The sequence below is a fragment of the Lampetra planeri genome, chromosome 29, assembly GCF_965212315.1.
Source record: "Lampetra planeri chromosome 29, kcLamPlan1.2.h2, whole genome shotgun sequence".
Taxonomy (NCBI): domain Eukaryota; kingdom Metazoa; phylum Chordata; class Hyperoartia; order Petromyzontiformes; family Petromyzontidae; genus Lampetra; species Lampetra planeri.
This window is the reverse complement of record NC_136135.1, coordinates 462,621-478,689: the sequence shown is the minus strand read 5'-3', so window position 1 is coordinate 478,689 and position 16,069 is coordinate 462,621. Positions and strand designations below refer to the sequence as shown.

General features: G+C 52.7%; 1 protein-coding gene and 1 long non-coding RNA gene across 3 annotated transcripts; one reads left to right on the top strand and one right to left on the bottom strand.

Moving 5' to 3' along the window:
• The first annotated feature begins 1,596 nt into the window (after nt 1-1,596).
• LOC144728525 (sodium channel regulatory subunit beta-2-like) lies at nt 1,597-11,299 on the top strand. Of its 2 annotated transcripts, none has more exons than XM_078608016.1 (6): nt 1,597-2,068; nt 3,172-3,280; nt 4,857-5,023; nt 5,351-5,567; nt 6,445-6,577; nt 6,809-11,299. In XM_078608016.1, the coding sequence occupies exons 2-6, from the start codon at nt 3,196-3,198 to the stop codon at nt 6,951-6,953; spliced, it is 747 nt and encodes a 248-aa protein (XP_078464142.1). In that variant the 5' UTR covers nt 1,597-2,068; nt 3,172-3,195; the 3' UTR covers nt 6,954-11,299. The 2 variants fall into 2 exon arrangements, with proteins under 2 accessions (XP_078464142.1, XP_078464141.1); XM_078608015.1 differs by having other exon boundaries at nt 1,598-2,246.
• A 770-nt stretch (nt 11,300-12,069) lies between these two features.
• LOC144728507 (uncharacterized) lies at nt 12,070-13,922 on the bottom strand. The gene is made up of 2 exons (XR_013587527.1): nt 13,754-13,922; nt 12,070-12,413 (listed from the first exon to the last, which is right to left on the bottom strand). It is a non-coding gene; the product is annotated as an uncharacterized LOC144728507 (long non-coding RNA).
• Nucleotides 13,923-16,069: the final 2,147 nt, after the last annotated feature.

Sequence of the window (16,069 nt, the reverse complement as noted above, 5' to 3'; positions counted from 1 at the left end):
CGCCAACACAGAATACGTGCACCATTCATTACGTAGACGCAGTGCAGGGTGCAGACGGTGCGAGTGCAGGAACAGCACGTGGCCCAGTGGTCACGAGGGGTAGTCACGGAAGGGGAACCATCTGGGAAGTTCGGCAACGGGCTCGAAGGTTCGAGAAAGGGGGCGTGGCCGGGGGCGGGGTGAGGGCCCCGCCGGGAATAAAAGGAGGTGAGAGGCGAGGTTCGGGGCTGCTGTGGGATCGGGGTCGACTGTCTTCACGTCGTAGACCGACTTCACGTCGCCGCTGTCTTCACGTCGCCGCTAGTCGCGTGCCATCCCTGGCCCAAGTTCAAGTTATCTGCGTGAAACGCCCTAAATAATAAATAAACTTCGACAGTTCAGGTTGTCTGAGAGTCACTACAATTACACACCACAAGCTAATACGTATCAAGCCTGAGTCGACCTAGAGGAGGGCCAGCACCGAGTTTTAATACCATTCGCCGACGACACGAGCCGAGGATGGAAGGTGAACTGAGGTTGATGGGAAGTTGATGAGAGGTTGATGGGAAGTTGATGGGAGGTTGATGAGAGGTTGATGGGAAGTTGATGGGAAGTTGATGGGAGGTTGATGGGAGGTGAACTGAGGTTGATGGGAGGTGTGCCGTGCCGGACTTCATTGGGGCTCGCTAACTTGCCCCAACATTCTATGAAGGCTACACGGGGCATCTGTCATGATTGAGTGTTGGCGATGTCACCTGGTGCCCTGGGCTCCCTTGCAACGAGATGTCCCATTCTGTCTATTGAAGCAGGTCGCTCCACACGCTGCAGAAGGCCCAGCAGCTGACTGGCTCGCGACGCGGGGGACACGTGACTGGGCTCTCTCGGGGGGGAGGTGCGAGATGTGCGAATGAGCTGCAGATGCGCGACACCCGGGGAGAGACAAAGGCGGCCGGGCGTGGTTCTGGCCACCCCACCTTGTGTCATCAGACGATTGCAGACCATCACACATCATCACACCGACACACACCCACCAACTCATTATTACAAACCCAAACCAACACGCATCAACATCCCCGCTGCTACGCACGAACGCACAGCACGAGCCCATCCATCACCTTACGACCCCCCCCCACTAACCGCGCCCCCCTCTCCACCATGAAATGCAAAGATCACCCGTAGAGTCTTGGCAGACTGTTGGGGCAAGTGCTACTTGCGCGCACCCCACGTGCATGTCGAACTTCCTTCGCAGCCAACCATCGGCCGGCACGGGATACAAGTGGCCCGCACCACAACCGGCCGCCTTTGTCTCCCTAGTGACGATGTGTTACACGTTGCACCAGATACTCATTTCAGGCTGAGTCGACATAGGGCAGTCCCAGGGCCGGTTCAGATAATCCTCATTTGTGGTGACCGTGAGCGGGAATGGAACTCGGGTCGCCGGGTTCGTAGCGCAGCACGCGAACCGCTACACTACCGCCCATCACACAAAGACAAAGATTCCCCGTGTAGCCTTAACATTCTGTTGGGACAAGTGTTGTTAGCGAGCCCCCCCCCCGCTCTCGACCCAGCTCATTGTATGCCCCTCGCCCCGCCTGCTCCGCCCGTCCCCCCGGGTGCGATATTTGATCGGCTGGACGAGGACGCTTTAGTGCATCCTCGGAACCATTCACTACGCCAGCGGCACAAAACCCGGATCGCGGAGCCCCGAGTGTGGAGCCTGGATCACGAGACCTGCAGCAGCCTGTACGGAGTGACAGTCCCAGGAGTGTGGAACGTGGAGTCTGAAACACCGAATCCGGAGCTCGGGATTTGGATTCTGGAACCCAAGACCCTGAGCATGGATCATCGATCTCAGGGCTTGCATATAAAACTCGGAGCACGGAGCATTGATTCTGCAACATAAAATCAGGAACCCGGATCGTGGATCCTGGAGCAGAAAACTCCGAGTCCGTAGTTCACAGCATAACGCTCAAAACCCGGATTATAGAGAAGTCTGCAGCGATGGGCTCTGACGCTCGGAACGCAAAACGAGGAGTGCGGACTTCGGACCGGGCGTGAGCGAGACGCGGGAGCCGCAGCGAGGAGGGAGGTGAGCACTGCTGGCGCAGTGGAAGGCACCACCATCACCACCATCACCGCGGCTGTCATCACCACCATCACCACCATCACCACGGCTATCATCACCATCATCTCTCCGGCTGTCATCACCACCATCTCTCCGGCTCTGCTCATCGCCGAGAACTGCACACGCGTCATCAGCTCCTGCGGTACGGATCGACGGTGATGATGGTTGGCGATGTTGATGATGGGGGTGATGATGGTGACGACATTGGTGATGATCGCGATGATGGTGGTGGGGTTGATGTTATTATTGATTTCCTGCGCGCGACGCTCGGGCAGTGGCGCGTGAGTGGAAAGCGCGAGTTGCAGATGATGATGGGTTGATGGTGATGTTGTTATGGTGATGTTGTTATGGTGATGAGGCTGTCGTGATGGTGATACTATGGTGACGTTGCTGTGGTAATGTTGCTATGGTGACTGGTTGATGTCGATTTTGCTGTGGTGATGGGATTGTGGTGATGGTGGTAGTGATGGCGAGTGTTATTGCGATGATGTGTTGGTGGTGTGGAAATTATAAATGATGATGCCAGGTGAATGTTGATGATGATTTGAGGTGGTGATGTGATTGATACCGCGCTAATCACGATGGTGATGTTGATGAAAGCGATTACCATAAAATAGAATACGGTGAAAGAACTGGTTTGTATAATATGGTGATGATGATGGTGATGATGTTTATGATGTGATTATGAGGTAACTTTGCTGATCACGGAGATGATGCTCATGACAATGATATTTACGAAGAAGCTGATGAAGCTGATGATGGTGATGATGCGAATAACATCAGAGATGATCATAATCGTAATCCGGTGATAATGAAGCTGCTGCTGATAAAACTGCTGGTAATTAAGCTGAACCTGCTGATGATGCTGCTGGTGATGGTGGTGATGATGGAGCTGCTGCTGATGATGATGCTGCTGGTGGTGGTGGTGGTGTTGATGATGGAGCTGATGCTGATGGTGCTGCTGGTGATGGTGGTGATGATGGAGCTGCTGCTGATGATGATGCTGCTGGTGGTGGTGGTGATGGAGCTGATGCTGCTGGTGGTGATGATGCTGATGATGGCGCTAGGGGTCGGCTCGGATTGTCGAGGTCATGGCCGCGAGTCGCCCCCTCCACCCGGGCGTCTGGGTCAGCCTCCTCCTCGTCCCCACACTCCTCCTCCTCCTCCTCACCAGCGGTACGAGACACGGGGTGGGGGGGGACACGGAGACACGGGGACACGAGACACGGGGTTGGGGGGGGACACGGAGACACGGGGGAGATCACGGTGGGACTGGGGAACAGAGACACGGTCGGCTGAGGGAGCGGGGAGGAGGGAGTGGAGGAGGGTGGGGGAGAGGGGTGACGGGCCACCCGGGGGGTCAAATTTATCCGACATCAGCTTGCCTCGTTATCAACACTGAGCGCACGTTAATAAAACCGCGCATATAGAATTACACACTCGACTACGCACAAAGATCCCCCGTGTAGCCTTAGCAGACTGTTGGGGCAAGTGCTGTTAGCGAGCACCTGTGGGTTGCCACGGTGGCGAGATGTTAACTCCCTCGCCTGGTATACAGGAGGTCGTGGGTTCGATCCCGATCCTGACGCCTGCTGCTGCTGCTGTGTATTTGGAGTTTGTCTGTCTCTCTCCCCGTGGTCGTGTGTATTTTCCCCTGGTCCTCCCGTTTTTTTCCCTCCACATTTAGAAGCATGCGTTTAGAGTAATTGGCTGATATCAATGTCCACGTGATAAGCCACTTCGTTGAGCAATCAATCGTGGCCAGGTCGCTTCTGAAAAAGAGCTACATAGCTCAGCGGACCTTAACTGGTAAAATAAAAAGAATGTTTTAGTTAGGGGGTGGGTGGCCACCAGCACCACGCCCGGCCGTCTTGATCTCCCTAGTAGCGATGTTTACACGCTGCACTACTCATTTGAGGCTGAGTCGACCTAGTGGAGGCCCAGGACCGGTTCAGATAATTGTCACTGGTGATGACCTTGAGCGAGAATCCAACTCGGGTGGCCGGGTTCGTAGCGCCGCGTGATGACCGCTACACGACCGCTCTCCACACACACACAATTTATTAACACACACACACACATGTGCGTATGTGTTAATAAATTCCAGCCCGAGTAAGTCTTGAACTTGGACTTTACTTCGTCTTCGAGGAAATTTTCCCGACTCTCCACCAATCTCCTTCATATTTCCTCACGGTCTCCCAATCAACCCCGTTTTTAATTAGTTTATTTTTGTCTGAGTTTTGTTAAATCACCATGTTGTTGACCAATCGGATTTGAATAGTTCTCCACCTCACAACCACCTCGGCACCTGTGTGTGCTGAGGGCCACGTAACCCGAATGGCATGTGCACAAACCCATCTCCAAAGTATGATGATTTTGAAAGAAATTTGACGAAATTCTTTGGGGAATTCATAAATGCCCTCTCCCCGCAAGTTCACGACCAGGCCCCGAATATCGAGACGGTGTCTCCGTCTGTGATGCGCGCTCTGAACAGCAGTCACGTGACTCCGTGTCTCCCTCCGTGTCTCTCTCCGTGTCTCTCTCCGTGTCTCCGTGTCTCTCTCCGTGTCTCCGTGTCTCCCTCCGTGTCTCCGTGTCTCTCTCCGTGTCTCCGTGTCTCCCTCCGTGTCTCCGTGTCTCTCTCCGTGTCTCTTTGTCTCTCTCCGTGTCTCCGTGTCTCATTGTCTCTCTCCGTGTGCTCCCCGTGTGTCTCCTCCGCGGGTGTCCCCCTGACCCCCCCCCCCCCCCACAGGACACCCGGCGCTGTGCATCGAGGTGGTGTCTCCGTCTGTGATGCGCAACCTGAACGGCAGTAACGTGACGCTGCCCTGCACCCTGGTCTCGTGCTACACGATGGACTCGAAGCTCATCAACGTGCACTGGTTCTACTCCGAGAACGCGACCTCCAAGCGGATCTCCGTGAGCGTTCGCCACGCATCTACCGTAGAATCACCACGGACTCTCCGTGAAACACATTTCACTTGGTTATAACGCGAGGACAACACAACAGCGCCTTAATAGATGTTCGCCACAGTTATTGGTCGTGAGCAGGAATCGAACTAGGTTCTTCCCATGCCTCCATGTCTCCCCATGCCCCTTCTAACCCCTGCGTCTCCACATGCCCCTTCTAATCCCCGTGTCTCCCCATACCCCCGCGTCTCCCCATACCCTCCGCGTCTCCCCATGCCCTCCGCACCGTGCGTCTCCCCATGCCCTCCGCCCCGTGCGTCCCCTCTCCCCGCCCAGCTGTTCTCGATGGTGAAGGGGAGCCCGAGCTACGTGGTGTCGAGCCAGTTCCGCGGGCGCCTGGAGTGGAGCGGGGACGTGCGCCGCGGCTCCGCCTCGCTCGAGCTGCTGCGCGCCCGCATCGACGACAGCGGCGTGTACAACTGCAGCGCGCGCCACCTCACCGACAAGCGCAAGCTGGGCTTCAGCACCATGAAGCTCATCATCCTCACCGAGAGTGCGTGCCCTGCCACGCCACAGTCGTGATGCACCCACCCCCCGTCCCATGTGATGATCTTATCATCCCATGTGATGATCTTATTATCTCATGTGATGATCTTATTATCTCATGTGATGATCTTATTATCTCATGTGATGATCTTATCATCCCATGTGATGATCTTATTATCTCATGTGATGATCTTATTAGCTCATGTGATGATCTTATTATCTCATGTGATGATCTTATTATCTCATGTGATGATCTTATTATCTCATGTGATGATCTTTTCATCCCATGTGATGATATTATTATCTCATGTGATGATCTTATTAGCTCATGTGATGATCTTATTATCTCATGTGATGATCTTATCATCCCATGTGATGATCTTATCATCCCATGTGATGATCTTATTAGACATTAAGAGCCTCGTAAGCAGTCAGGCTCGCTTGAGGGAATGCTGCTGAACTGCCGGATGAGTGTGTCTTGTTGGCGTTCATAGGTCCTCACCGAACAGCACTTGCCCCAACAGCCTTGTCAAGGATATACGGGGGCACTTTGTGTTCGCATGTGTACACGTGTGTCCAGGAAGAGCAGTGGTCTAATGGTTAGCACACTGTGCTTCGACCCAAGTTTAATCCCAACTCACGATCAATAACAGTGGCGAATTTTTGAACCGGTCCTGGGCCTCTTCTCGGTCGACTCAACCTTAAACGAGTGCCTGGTGCGTTGGGTAAACATCGTCACTGGGGAGACAAAGGCGGCCGGGCGTGTTGGTGGCCCCGCACCCCCTCCGTGTGCCGTTCCAGCCGTCGTAGGTGCTCGCTAACAGCACTTGCCCAACAGCCCGGATGGAGGCCAACCTGTGGAGCGCTGTCTCCGCTGTGCGCAGTCCCCCGCGAGGACAAGACGCTGGTGATCCTGGTGGGGGGCTGCGTGGGGGGCGCCGTGGGCCTCGCGCTGCTGGCGTGCATCACCTGCAAGCTCGTGAACATCGCGCGCGCACGCGGCTCGCCCGACAACAAGTACGCTCCGCCATGCACCTCTTCATCCTCATCATCATCAACATCATCCGTGCCCAAGCCGCTGTTGCATGGAGGCCGTTTCTCACGGTCCTGTGACGTAGCAGGGCGGCAGCGCCCCACGTCTCGCAGCAAGAAGGGGCCGAGGTTCGATTATGGACTAAGGCCCCTTCCCGCGTGGAGTCTGTGCGATCCTGTTGCCCCGCCTCTGCCCCCCCCCTCACTCCCCCACAGGAAGGACCCCCTCGTGAATTCCTCCCCGCAGCACCAGGCAGGGGACCGTGGCGGAATCGACACTCAAGAGCAACAGGGGGAGGAAGCCGGCCTGGCGGCGGGAGAGGCTGCGGGGGGCGGCAGGGGGAAGGTCTCCAGTGCCTGAACCCCTGTGGCCACCTCCCCACCCCCCAACGGCCCCCTCCACCTTTGTGAACCCCCCTCCCCCCCCCCGTTCTAATCTGTACCCCAGTCCCACACGGCAACCGCGGCCTGTCCCTGAGAGCCGCGGCGCTACACTCGGGGAAGGATTAGCGCAGGGGGTGAAGATTCTACCGTTGCCCATGGGCCCAAACACGGCCCGCGACTTCATTTCATACGGCCCACGGCGGCCACAATGAGGCCTTCCACTTCCAAACAGATGTCGATCTGCCACTGCAAGGATGTTAGCCGCGCTGATGGGGTCCAGAGTGGGGAATATTTTTGATCGGGCAACAAAGCTGTTTCTGATTTTAGCTCCACACTCAGTCACCGGTTGTCTCTCGAGGATCTCTGAGTCTACACAGTGCGGGTATCTCTGAGTCTACACAGTGCGGGTATCTCTGAGTCTACACAGTGCGGGTATCTCTGAGCGAACACAGTGCGAGTATTTCCTAGCAGCGTCACGGCTCAGTGTCAGCCACTGTGCGATTCACCGCCAAGGGAGGAAGGTGCATGGGAAAGTCGCAATCGTTTGAGGGCCGCCGATGTCGCCGGTGATTGTCACCGGCAGCAAGTTTGCCGGTGACCAACTGTGGCAACTCGGTCGGGCCGCGGCGTAGTGTGAATGTCTTGCCCATGACAGCAGAGTTTGTTGTCAGAGTGCGATCGGCAAGCCGAGCGTGCTCACGTCGCCTCTGGCTGAGATCTGATGGGCGGTTGCTCATCCCAGCTGCTGCCGATCGGAGCGAGCGGCAGCGATTAGATTAGCAACTTAAATGTTCCGCCGGGTCTGCCGGGTCTGTCGGAATTGGCGACCAGAGAAATATGTACACGCCCGGCACACTGCGTCCAGTATACCTCTCGATGAGGGCTGTGGATTCTGGTCACGCGATGTCTACGCCGATCTAACTAACGACCTGGGATGAGAAATGCTCGGTGGCGATCTCGCTAAACTTCCCCTTGGTGTTGCCCAGGGCCCCGGAGAGGCGCAAGCCCAAGGCCGCACCCATGCCTGAGGCGTTGTGCCTGCATCTCATTCTTAACTGAGTCCAGACTGGAGTTGCGAGAGGGTTGGTTGCGAGGGGGTGCAGGAGGGTAGGAGTCGTTGCTGACGGGAGGCAGAGTGCAGAGAAGGTATACCCATTGCATGATGTGAGGTTTGCTCGTAGCGGCGTGAGGCGTGTGGTATAATCGCGACTGGAGTCTGCACGCCGCTGACGATGCTGTTGATGATGATGATAGTGAATAATCAGCTATGAATTTGAAATCATTCTGAAGCCCAACAAATATGAGGAAACATGCCCAGAAAAATGTTTTCTCATGTATGTTCCAGGATAGTGATTCATGCATGTTCGTTCCCAGACACGTCCCGGTAAATATGCCAACGTCAGCCCAACGTTGAATGTTTACAGATGACCCCAGATACATGTGCCCTCACGTATGTTTACAGATTCATGTCAACAAAATACGTTTCCTCGTGTACGTTGCCAGATGCAAGTCTCCCGCCAAAATATTCATCTTGAATGTTTCCAGATTCAAGTTTCTCGCCAAAATGTTTCCTCGTGTACGCAGGATGTTTCCGTGTCGCTAGAAACGAGGCGACCCATCTCTTGACGATGTAGTCCCTTGATATTCATTTTCCCGACAACTGTTGAGGGACATATTTGTGTGGAATCAGACGTGTGTGTTTCCCTCGTGCACATTGGACTAAACGCGGTCACCCCATTTAATTAGTGCTGGGGGGTGGAGGGGGGTGTTAATTGGTGACCGGACAGATGAGGGATTATCGGGATCCATATCATTTGAGGGAAGACTTTCCCCGGCCATTGGCTTGTGGTTGGGCCCACGTTGGCACTCATGGTTGGGACCATTGGGACCAACCGCTGCCCAACTTTGGTCACAACGACTCCACGTTCACTGGAAGTCGGGTCATAGTAACCAGTTGTGGGGAGGTGTAACACACATCTGGATTGAAGATGCCCCCCACCACAAACTTCATGATGGGAGGGGGGGCAATCCATATGACGAGCCCCCCTACCAGACTGGCGACGTCGCCTGCTCATGGCCACGTGACCCTCTACAACTTCAGAATCATTCCCAAACTCGCGCCGCGTGCTGCGCCTTCGGCCGCTGCCGCTGTCTCTGCGTCGTGCTGCGTCGCTCGTTTGATCGCCGCTCCGCTCATTTTACCCAGAGCCGGTTTTAATGTTTCACGGTTTTAACGTCTCACTCTGTAACTCGGAGCCGTGTTTTAAGGTTTTATCTGCACCGCTGGTTTCTATGTTTTTAATCGGAGCGAGTTTCACGCTCGTACGGCCTTCGCACGGACGAGTGCGCGTGTCTCGCACACACACCGATCGATCTCACCAGCGAACACAGTCACCAAGCAGACACCAACACGCCTGCATCACACACATCTCACGTCCCTCCACATAGCCAACATACACACCGATTCATTGTGGTACCACCTCCCATCAGCCGCACCACACGGCCCGTCCTTGTGGCAGCGCATCATTGCAACAGATGTCAACACACAGCAACACTCGGGGCCTCATCAGCAGTCGTGGATTGCTCGAACCACTGCCGACAGCCAAGGGGCTCCCTCTGAGATGTTGGGATTCGACTCACGCGTGCCGCTGTTACACGACGTAGACGTTCACGTAGACGTTCACGTTAGACGTTCACGTATACGTAGACGTACACGTAGACATACATGTACACGTACACGTTCACGTAGACGTACATGTAGACGTAGACGTTCACGTACACGTTCACCTTCACATACACGTAGACGTACATGGCGACGTGCGCTCTACGGCTGAGAGGATGTGCGCCTCGCAGTGTCGCTGCTGGCTGCTTGGCCTCGTCAAGACGACCGCGGTCCGGGTGTTTCAATCGATCGACCCCCTACCGCTGACGAGCACGTCACGTCACGGCTGGCGGGCAGCAGCAGCTTACATTTAATTAATCTGTGGCGTTCTTCTGGAACAGATCTGCCATGCAAGTGATAATTGTTCCACATCGAACGATTTTCTGATCGATACAAATGACGTGTTCGTGTAATGTTGAGTTAGCCCAAACAGAGTGACGAAGTTGAACAGACACCAGCTGGACACGACTTGGACATGTTTTGACTTTGACGAAGGATCGCGTCCCCTGAATCTCGTGACAATTCAGCGCCACGGGGGGGGGGGGGCAATCCTTCCCCTCCACCCGTCTGCGACGTTGTTTTTAATTTCGTTGAAATTTACCAGAGAAATTGCGTGGAATGTTTTAAGTGAATTAATGTGTGTCCATATTTAGAACGCTAGATGTTAAAAAGACCGAATATTCACACAAACCCAACAGAGAGTACTTCATCATTGACACTTACTTGAGCAACAACAAAAAAACAGACTTGGAACCCGGCGTTAATGTGTCCCGCACCTCTGATTCTCACGGGTAGCTACGTACGGTGCGAAAGAAGTTCATCCTACATACATACCGTACGTGTCGCTATGTGTCAGTATGTGGGGAGCGGTGGTGTAGCAGTTAGCGCACTGCGATTCGAACCCAACAGCCCGAGTTTGATTCCCGCTTATGGCCACCACCGGTCACGAGTATCTGAACCGATCCCAGACCTCCCCTAGGCCGACTCAGACTCGAATGAGTACCTGGTGTTATGTGTAAACATCGCCACTGGGGAGACAAAGGCGGTCGGGCGTGGTGCTGGCCACCCATCCCCTCGTGTGCAGTGCCTGCCTTCATAGCTGCTCGCTAACAGCACTTACCCCAAAAGTCTGTTGAGGCTATACGGGGGGTCTTTGTCTTTGTGTAAGCGTCGGTGCGTTTGTCTCGTGTCAGTGTGTCGGTGACTCAGTGATAACACACGGGCACATCAAACAGAGGCTCTGTGACTTGCCAAAACCCACCACCACTATGATTATCATCACCATCATCGCAATAACTGTCATAATATCGATCAGCAAACACCACCATTACATTTATCAACATGCTTATATTGATGGATATATTGATCAGCATGACTGCAATCACCATCATCACATCAATCATCACCATCATCTTTCACATCAATATTATCATCACCACCATCGTCATCATAACATCAATATGATCATCATCATCACATCAATATGTAATGAGAATGATGGTCATAAGCGCCACGATCATTATCATCACAATGCTTGCCATCATCACCACCATCAACCTCATCACCACCACCATCGCTTACTCTGCACCGTTTATTGAACGCTTTGTAGTTGTGTGAGCTTGGAGCGATCATTACGCGACAAATAAACCCAATTAAAACCACACGGTGCATTGCCTCGCATCAACGCGCGTTTCACGAGTGGCTCATCTGGTGGAGCGAGTGGCTCGCAGTCGGAAGGTTGCGAATTCAAATCCTGTTTGACGCAGCCCTCATCATTCCTCACTCCGGGGACGATAAAATTGGTATCACTCTGTGGGTGTCCCATCCATACACGTGGCCCCCACCACACGGATGTAGAATTACCACCACTGTCCCAGGGCTGCTGAACTTAGCAGGACATCTACAAGACTGTTGCATGCACACGATCATCGTCACAAGCAGGAACCACAGCTCGTGCAAAATACCTCCACCCCCACCCCCCAAGCTCCACTGTCCTCTACATATAAAGGTGTTATTGTTGGGCAATACAAGTGTGAGGAGCAGGGGCGGTTTCTTCATTAGGGCGATTGGGCGACGCACCACCAATGTCATTCAGCCACAGTCACGCTAGCCGTCACTGTCAGCCTCTGGATATAGTCCAATCAGCGTCATGTCACGTTCTGTGGAGTACCGCCTCTTTTTGGGCGATTTCACTACGGCTGAGAATCGCCCCGAGTGGCCCCATAGACTTACATTCAAAGATGTTTTTTTTCGAACGGGGGCGCTGCAATGCATTCTCTATGGCTTCCGGGAGGGCTCGCCCTAACGTGCTTACGTCATCATACGTAAGCACGTTTCATCCAACAATATAATTTATCGCCACCTAGTGGAATCTTTAATAAAAAAAAACTTGAGTGGTTTGTTTTAATAGTGAGTATATAAACAAACAAGATGTATTGTAAGAGTCACTTTATTTTTCATTAATATTAAAGAAGTGAAGTTGCCTTTACATGCTTAAGCTGTTAATTTATTCATTGCATGGGTGGACCTTATCCTTATCAATCATCCAGACATTTGCCCCCCCTGAGAGATTTTGCAGGAGCCGCCACTGGTGAGGAGTCTCGTCGTGCGAGGCGCTGTGTCGTGGGGAGCGGCGGGGACGTGCCGGCCACCAGCGGGCGCTGTTCTCTCAGAGACCCTGAGGCTGCCAAGTCCCTCTGGCCGAACGTGTCTCTGCATGAACTCGGTGCCGGGTTAAGCCGAGTGCCCGGGGCCTGTAGCATATTATAAGGGGCCCTACATTGAAAAAAACACACATCAATATTAAAACACACATTTTTACCGTGCATCGTAACGGGTTTTTTTCATTTGCTATACAGCCAGATAATACGAACAATCGCGAACCTTAAAAACCCAGTCGTTTATAAAAGCTGAATGCGGTATAGTACTATAGTAATAGAGCAAGTGCAGAATCACTGAACTGGAATTGAGAGCTGGAAATAATTTAGCGCGGGGACCTTGAAAGTGCGGGGCCCGTAGCTACTACATGTGTAGCTACTACATGTGTAGCTACTACATGTGTAGCTACTACATGTGTAGCTACTACATGTGTAGCTACTACATGTGTAGCTACTACATGTGTAGCTACTACATGTGTAGCTACTACATGTGTAGCTACTACATGTGTAGCTACTACATGTGTAGCTACTACATGTGTAGCTACTACATGTGTAGCTACTACATGTGTAGCTACTACATGTGTAGCTACTACATGTGTAGCTACTACATGTGTAGCTACTACATGTGTAGCTACTACATGTGTAGCTACTACATGTGTAGCTACTACATGTGTAGCTACTACATGTGTAGCTACTACATGTGTAGCTACTACATGTGTAGCTACTACATGTGTAGCTACTACATGTGTAGCTACTACATGTGTAGCTACTACATGTGTAGCTACTACATGTGTAGCTACTACATGTGTAGCTACTACATGTGTAGCTACTACATGTGTAGCTACTACATGTGTAGCTACTACATGTGTAGCTACTACATGTGTAGCTACTACATGTGTAGCTACTACATGTGTAGCTACTACATGTGTAGCTACTACATGTGTAGCTACTACATGTGTAGCTACTACATGTGTAGCTACTACATGTGTAGCTACTACATGTGTAGCTACTACATGTGTAGCTACTACATGTGTAGCTACTACATGTGTAGCTACTACATGTGTAGCTACTACATGTGTAGCTACTACATGTGTAGCTACTACATGTGTAGCTACTACATGTGTAGCTACTACATGTGTAGCTACTACATGTGTAGCTACTACATGTGTAGCTACTACATGTGTAGCTACTACATGTGTAGCTACTACATGTGTAGCTACTACATGTGTAGCTACTACATGTGTAGCTATTTTTGCTGCTCGGATAATCCGGCACCGCATGAACTGTGTTAATTTTGCCCGCACTGTACTGTAATATATTAATGACCGGCGCGGTAAAGTACGGTGAGACCAGAAACCTCGCGGTGTTGTGACAGACAGGCAGGTACATGGGCACGTGTTGCGATTCAAGCAGCCGCCACTCTGCACGCTGCCCGCACGTGGCAGTGAGTCCACACACCCGTGGCGGGTGGCTCGAGACGGGCTCCTCTTGTCCAGGCTGAGGCAGCGGTGACCGCACCCGAATTCCATCCCCACCCCTCCCCATCACGTGAAAATGGGAGATTCTAGAACACTTCACGTTGAATGTAGATGGGGGGCGGGGGCTCAAATTCACTCCATTCTTGTCCGGGGGAGGGGGGAGTTGTTCCACTTGGTCTCGATGGAGCAGCGCTGGCACCTCCCACACTGCAATTCCCTCCCCATCGTATCAAATTGGTAGATTCTGAATCGCTTCACACTGAGGGAAGATGGGTCAGTCGATTGCCCTAAACGGGGGTTTGTTCCATTTGATCTGAGCGGGGTAGTGGTGACCGCACCCACTGCCACAACACCCCCATAATGTCGAACATAGACAGCCCCAGACAGTGGCAGCTGCGGGGGGATGGGGGAGTCCATCCACACCGGAGGGGGGATTCCACTTCGGCCGGAATGACCCAATCCACATTCCAATGGCGTGTACGGGCAGATGTCTCAGGCACGAGCACAGCAACAACGCAATTACAGCACTCGCATACACAGCACACATGTACAGTACACACATACACCCTGGAGTTACATTGAACAAGCAGCTCACAGACAACACAATCACAGAGCACACACGTGTGTGTGTACAGCAGGACACACACGTGTGTGTGTGTACAGCAGGACACACAACACTCGCAGAAGCACTCACATTTGCAATAAAGCACCGCACTCATACACGGAGTGCACAAAGCACAACACAGATGCACGGCACGTGCATTACACACGCAGTGCTCACACCGCCTGCAAGTAAATATCCAACGTTGGCTCAACGTTGACTCAACGTTGGCATTTGGTTGACCCAACTCGAAAGTTTCAACAACTCCACCGAGACCCGAGGAGCCGCAGCTGTCGTGCGGGAGACGGAGGTTCACGCCTCATCGGCTGAGGGGGTGGGGTATTAATTAGATAATTAGTGGAGCGCCTAGCCAATTAGTGGAGCGGGTGGCGTGATTGATGACAGATTCCGCGGCGTTAATTCCGACTTGGTGTGGGATCATAATCACCATCACCCAGTAAAATGCCAACGTCGGCAAGTTTACTGGGTGATGGCCATCATTGTTGAGCACCATACACTCAGCATCATCAAACGTTGATCACCGCCATGTAATGACCATTAACAGATGTGATTCACGTGGTGGACTATGGCCCGAAACGTCGCCTCGGTATTTTTGCTTTCCAAGGCCACAGTGTTATTACTGACGAGTGTGTCGAGGGGTGTTTTTGTAGTTTGTGCACCGCTGCCAATGTGGCAGCAGCATCAACAACGAATTATTTTTTATTCACATTCCTGGGATCAGTTCTTATTGTAATTGCGTCACGCACAGTGAACTGACGTCACTGTGGATAACTGGACTCGAATGGAAATGTAATTTAATCTCCCGACGCTGCCGTGATTGTAATCACAGGTGTGATCGTTAGGGTCATCCCGTCGTCATCACCACCACCACCATCAGTGGCGGGCGCTCGGCATCGCGAGGCAATAAAGGTTTCGGGGGCCAGGTTCAAGAATGAATAAAAGCTCGATTTCAGATCGTCATAAACATGTCGTGAAAACAACGTGAACGCGCTCCTGGCATGCACCTCAGCGTCTCGTTGACGTCTCTTCTTCACTCGCACGACATCTCCGTCTTTACTCTACGACGCTTCTCTCACGACGTCGGTACCATCTCATCTCACGAAGCATCTCTCGTCGAGATATCTCGACACTTCTACGGAACCTCTGCCTCATCTGCATCTCTCGTCTCCCATCTCAGGATGCCTGTTGTCCACATCTCCCCCTCTTCTGTTTTCTCAGAGTCAACGGCTCCGATTGTCCCCCACAAATAATTAATTTATTCATAGCCCCCCCCCCCCCCAACGGCCTAGCACCACCACCAGGCCGTGGGGAGGCTGTCGACAAATCCGATGAGACGCTCATTAACCGATCCCCATTGTCGTCCTGGTTCATTCATTAAACCACCTTGGGATTAATATAAACACCAGCGAGCTTTACTGCAATGCAGTGATTCACGTGGCAAAATCCTCGCACTGTTCCCGATAGGATCAGAGTTAATCGGTTGTACCCCTGTCATTAATTAATGTACGTCCCTTTGTTCATCAGAGTAGTTGTGGATTAGAGTTTTGAGTTGAACAATGACCCATATCTAACACAGAGAGACCCCCCCCCCCTTTCCTAATAAACATCAGGCAGCTCGCCAGCATGGGTTCAAGGAAGCCCGACTCTGTTGACGGGACACGGAGGATTGAAACC

What these genes read in the sequence shown, in the direction of transcription:
- LOC144728525 (XM_078608016.1), top strand. Translation starts at nt 3,196, where the DNA reads ATGGCCGCGAGTCGCCCCCTCCACCCGGGCGTCTGGGTCAGCCTCCTC. An exon ending in CCTCCTCCTCCTCACCAGCG is followed by an intron (nt 3,281 to 4,856) that starts GTACGAGACACG and finishes CCCCCCCCACAG; the next exon opens with GACACCCGGCGCTGTGCATC. An exon ending in CGCGGCTCGCCCGACAACAA is followed by an intron (nt 6,578 to 6,808) that starts GTACGCTCCGCC and finishes ACTCCCCCACAG; the next exon opens with GAAGGACCCCCTCGTGAATT.